Source organism: Athene cunicularia (genome assembly GCF_003259725.1).
Source record: "Athene cunicularia isolate RWA chromosome 2 unlocalized genomic scaffold, athCun1 chr2_part1, whole genome shotgun sequence".
In the NCBI taxonomy this organism is placed as follows: domain Eukaryota; kingdom Metazoa; phylum Chordata; class Aves; order Strigiformes; family Strigidae; genus Athene; species Athene cunicularia.
Genome location: NW_020799095.1, coordinates 88,129,498 through 88,134,162, shown reverse-complemented (window position 1 = coordinate 88,134,162; position 4,665 = coordinate 88,129,498). Strand labels below are relative to the sequence as shown.

Here is a 4,665-nt window from a genome sequence, read left to right as displayed (position 1 = left end):
TGATTCATCTGAAGAAAATTATGATTCATCTGAAGAAAATTATGATTCATCTGAAGAAAATTATGATTCATCTGAAGAAAATCATGAAAACGATCCAGGCAGAAAGAAGCACCAATATGTTCACACTAAAAGATTTACTATGTGTTCCATCACATAGATGAAGCAGCTGAGGTTGTTCAACAGTCACCCAACCTGGCAAGTCAGCCACTCCTCCAGCTGCTGGTCCTGATGACTTTGTCTCTCCATCTTCCACACCATACATACACACAGCTTAAATAGAGAGCAGGAGTATTTCTTACATCCTCTCTCTGCTCCCAGCCATTATAGTAATTCTTATGGGAAAAACTGCTTTGCTATCAATTGCATCACTAACTGTCACCTGTTTCAGGAATGCATCCTGAATGGATTAAGGGGTATTATACTTCCTTTTGGAACAGCTATTTCTGACCATCTAAAGATGACTGAAATGAAGGCAACTTAAGGAAAATCACAAGGAAACTAGCTATAGAGTGGACTTAGGCATTCACAAAACTTAGAAAGTGATGTTTAGATATCACTGTCTATAGAAGCAACCAGTAGGCAAATGACAGTGCTCATGTATTATAAATAGATCACAGTAACCAAACAGCTGATCCACTATTAACAGACTCAGCTATATGCTCCTGCCTTAAATCTGAAAATCCCAGTCCTTGTGATCAGGAAAATTTCTGTTTCTACGCTACAGACAAAAATTAATGTGCAATTTGCTAACAGACTTTTTCACTGTGAAAGAAGATAGGCTCTCTTCTACTTCATGCAGACTCCCACAAAAAAAGAACCATTAAATAGCTGTAAAATAAACTAGCTTGTTCTGAAATATAAGATTAGATACAGTGTATACTACCCATTTTGATTTGGTAAACTAAAAAAAATATTTCCCCAAACACTCTTCTAAGGCCTACTGCAATTACTTAATACAGTGGTCTAAAATGGCTGTTGGCTAGTGAGTACCACTGAAGAAGAAAACACTGAACTTAGTAACATGTAGACACTAAACATAGGATTACCTTACACATATTTCAGGCTACGTCTGTGTGTGTGTTTGTGTGCGGGCTCATGTGCATGCTCCCATGTACACATGTGAAGGAGAGAGAAAATCATGGGGTACACTTCTGCAAGACACTACAATGTGATAGATTTTAGCTATCATCCATAAATCCATGTAAAAGACTATCTTTTTTCAGATGTAGTCATCAATTTTTTTGTTACAAATTCAGTATTCAGTGATTAAGACAAAGGTTTGTTGCCTGACAGGCTACACAGCATGAGGGTAGCTGTCCATGGATAAAATGTAGAAGTTACAGAACATAACATTTGAAATGCTTGAATAAAATCTCATTAAGATGTGCACCATTAGTTTGCATTACTTCCAGGATCCAAAGTTTCTGTTTTGGACATAGAGCAAAAATTAAAGGCCGTGGTTTAAAACTATCTGGTTGAAAACATACAATCAAAAAACAGAAGGGGGAAAAAAAAAAAAAAAAAAAGAGGTACAATTCATGCTGCACCACAAACACTGAGGTTTATCAAACTTTGTACCTTGAGTCGAGCTTCTACTGAAGCCTTCTTACGAGCTTCCCTCCTGCGATACTGCTCCACTTTATCCAGCTGATCAGGACGCTGGAGCATTCCCGCTACTCTCTGAACAGCTGTTGCAACTGCTTCCCTATCTGTTTCCTCCATTGTTGATTAGGACCTCAAAATGCCGTCATAATTTAACAGTACTGAAAAGAAGTAAAACATTTTAGAAAACAGTTTTACATTTGATGGATACATGTCAATTCAAAGTTAACAATCAGAGAAACTAACTTTGGCAATAAAAGCAGTGAAACGTCACAGAAATACCATTAGACTGCATTATAAAAAGTAGTAATTGGAATTCTACAAGAATCACATTTAACGTCACTTAGCTCCGTTTCATTGTTTTACTTGAAATGTTCTCTGGTTGCTGTTTTTGCATTTACCTTGTTCTCTGTAAGATTGTATTATTAAAAAAAAAAAAAAAAAAAAAAAAAAAAAAAAAAAAAAAAAATTCATTTAAAAATCAGATTCTATCCAATCTTAGAGTAGGTTTGCCTATTAAAAGGCAAATGCGACAAGCATAAAGGAATCTTGTAGCAGGTTCAAGCAAAAATCCTAACTCTTCCTGAGCTAGATCTGGTGGAGCTGATCGAACCATAGTCCCCCTGCGGCAACAGGTCAAATTTGCTAGCAAAATGGAGAGACACGTAGCTGCATTTCCTACTCTTCAGTTCTTCTCATGGGTATCAGTACATCAGAGGTGTAGGTATGAAGGGAAAAACGAATCGAGTATCTTACCTAAGTCTCCAGCATAATTTCTAGTGAAGTCAAAACATGTAGGTAAACTAGTATGCAGAAAAGAGAAAATTTTCTGGCTATCAAACTAGACCTGTTCTCTCAAGCTTCACTAACTACTAACAGAAAGCAGGGAGGATCTCAGTCACAAAAGATGCAAGAACATGGGATCTCGGTCACAAAAGACTCAAGAACATGGTGTCCACAGAACTCCAGGGAACACATCTGGAGTTCCACATTCCTTCCAAGTTCTTTCCAACATTTTATGCCTTTAGTCTTGTAATCAAACAGAACATTTTAGGTTCTGCTGCCACAACTACAGATTATACTCTCTCATATCAGTATTACTACTTGAAAGTAGATACCTCCTTTCAAAGCAGTCTGCATTCATATATCCAGCACATCACTTAATCTTACCATAATAGTGATCTGATAAAGAACTGTGCCAAGTGTGCAGAACTGGAAAAGCAAAAGCAAGTAAACTCATGGGTCAACAGAAAGACGGTTTAATAGGTGAAGGAAAGTGGAAACACTCCCCTCCAAAAAAAAACCCAAAACAAAACACCCAAACAAAAAAAAAACCCCAAGTGAAGCAAAGGAAATTCTTCACCACTTGCATAAACCAATGCTCCATCCAGTCTCTGAACAACGCCAGCCTGGAAGCCAAAAACCCCCCTTCTTCCTCTACCCCATCTTATATTGCTGAGCATGACATTATATGTTAGGGAACCTCCCTTCAGACAGTTTGGGTCAGCTGCCCCATCTGTGTTCTCTTCCAACCTCTTGCCCATCCCCAGCCTATTCAAGGCAGTGGAGGAAAAAGTAGAAAAGAGTGAAGGCCTTGACAGTTTGCAAGCACTCTTCAGCAACAGCCAAAAAGAGAGGCTGCTATGAAGAAAATTAAACCTATCCCAGACAAGCTCAGTACAGCATTAATAGAATTAGTCATTTTACAACTTATCAGGCTTAAAAAAGATTCCAGGCAAGGTTTGCCCAAGACTTAGTCTATAAGACCTTAAGTCTGCATCTCAAGTTCCTTCATTCAATATCTCAAGACCTGTATTTCTAGTATCTTCAAAAGTTACATGAATAAGCACACACTTCCAGAATTATTACTAGAGTGTAAACTCATGTCCTACTTTACCTCCTCAGCTGTGCAACCATACCCATTACTGCTCTACAAATAGCCTGTTTAGCTCCAATAATGCTTGACTGTCTGCTCTACATCTCAAGGTGCGGGGTCTCTTCCTACCACTCACGTTTTTGAATTAGTATTCTCGTTTTGTTTAGCCCAATCCATTTCCAATCTATCTGGACTGCATCTATATTTTTTTTTAAAAAATAACTGTTATGTTTAAATATGAATTTACTACAGAAAGAGTATCCACAGTAGACAGTTTTATGCTGAACTATGACCTTTATTAACAACTCTGAATACATTCAGCAGAGTTACGACAGCTTTAACCCACACAGCCAGTACCCAGGCACATTAAGCATACTTCACCAACAAAATCAGGAGTCAGCATACTGTAATCTCCTAACCGATTACATACTAACTTGCTGACGTAGACAGGCTGCTGCACAACTACTACCCATTCAAAAGGAAGAGCAAACTTTTAAGAAACCACGTCAACTTTACACAGAGGCTACGAGCCAAAACCACAAACATCTTCAAAGTACTGAAAGAAGCGAACAAAAGAAAGTTCCCAGCAGCCTCGGAGAAGCTTGGGCTGCAAGCACCTGATCAAGCTCCGGCCGGGAGCCGAGAAGGGAGCCAGAGGGGGTCACACGCTCACAACGAGAGGCGCCTGCCCCCTCCAGAAACGAGCCTCTAGGCCCCACATTTGGGGGACAACCCCTCAAAACAAAGCTCGGGAGAAACCGCGGCAGCCCCCGGCTGGCAGCCCCAGCTCCACCCGGCAGTCCGGCTCATCACGGAGGTGGCTCAACCCGAATTATCCGCATCGACGCAGGTGCCCGTTCCTGCTGAGCAAAGGCCGGAGACCTGTCCCCGAGCACACAGGAGAGGCTGCAGCCTCGCCACACCGAGCTCCTTCAGCCCCGGCCCTCAGACGGCGGCCGCACCAGAGGACCCCTCAGCACCCCCTTTGGCCTCACCATCCCGAAGAGCTCCCCGGATCGGCCCGCCCCGGCCCAGCTCGTCCCGGCCCGTCCCCCCTCCGCTTCCCGTTGCCAAGAGCCGGAGGGCTACAGAGGACGACAGGAGCCGGCAGGGCGGCGCTCACCGGCCGAGGCGCTGGCGCAAGGCCAGCGGCGGGGGCTAAAGGCGCCGCAGCTGCCACTTACCGG

The 4,665-nt window shown here is 42.1% G+C and overlaps 1 protein-coding gene across 3 annotated transcripts in view; it reads right to left on the bottom strand.

The window, feature by feature from the left end:
• The window catches only part of EXOC3 (exocyst complex component 3), a 27,181-nt gene extending 22,516 nt beyond the window's left edge, over positions 1 to 4,665 (bottom strand). The window contains exons 1-2 of one of the 3 annotated variants that reach the window (XM_026841587.1): positions 4,602 to 4,665; positions 1,579 to 1,763 (exon numbers count right to left, since the gene is read on the bottom strand). In XM_026841587.1, coding sequence (XP_026697388.1) covers positions 1,579 to 1,722 — 144 coding nt within the window. In that variant the 5' untranslated portion in view covers positions 1,723 to 1,763; positions 4,602 to 4,665. Of the gene's footprint in view, positions 1 to 1,578; positions 1,764 to 2,772; positions 2,888 to 4,473; positions 4,494 to 4,601 lie in introns of those variants that run through there. The other 2 variants (XM_026841589.1, XM_026841588.1) reach the window with 2 other exon arrangements.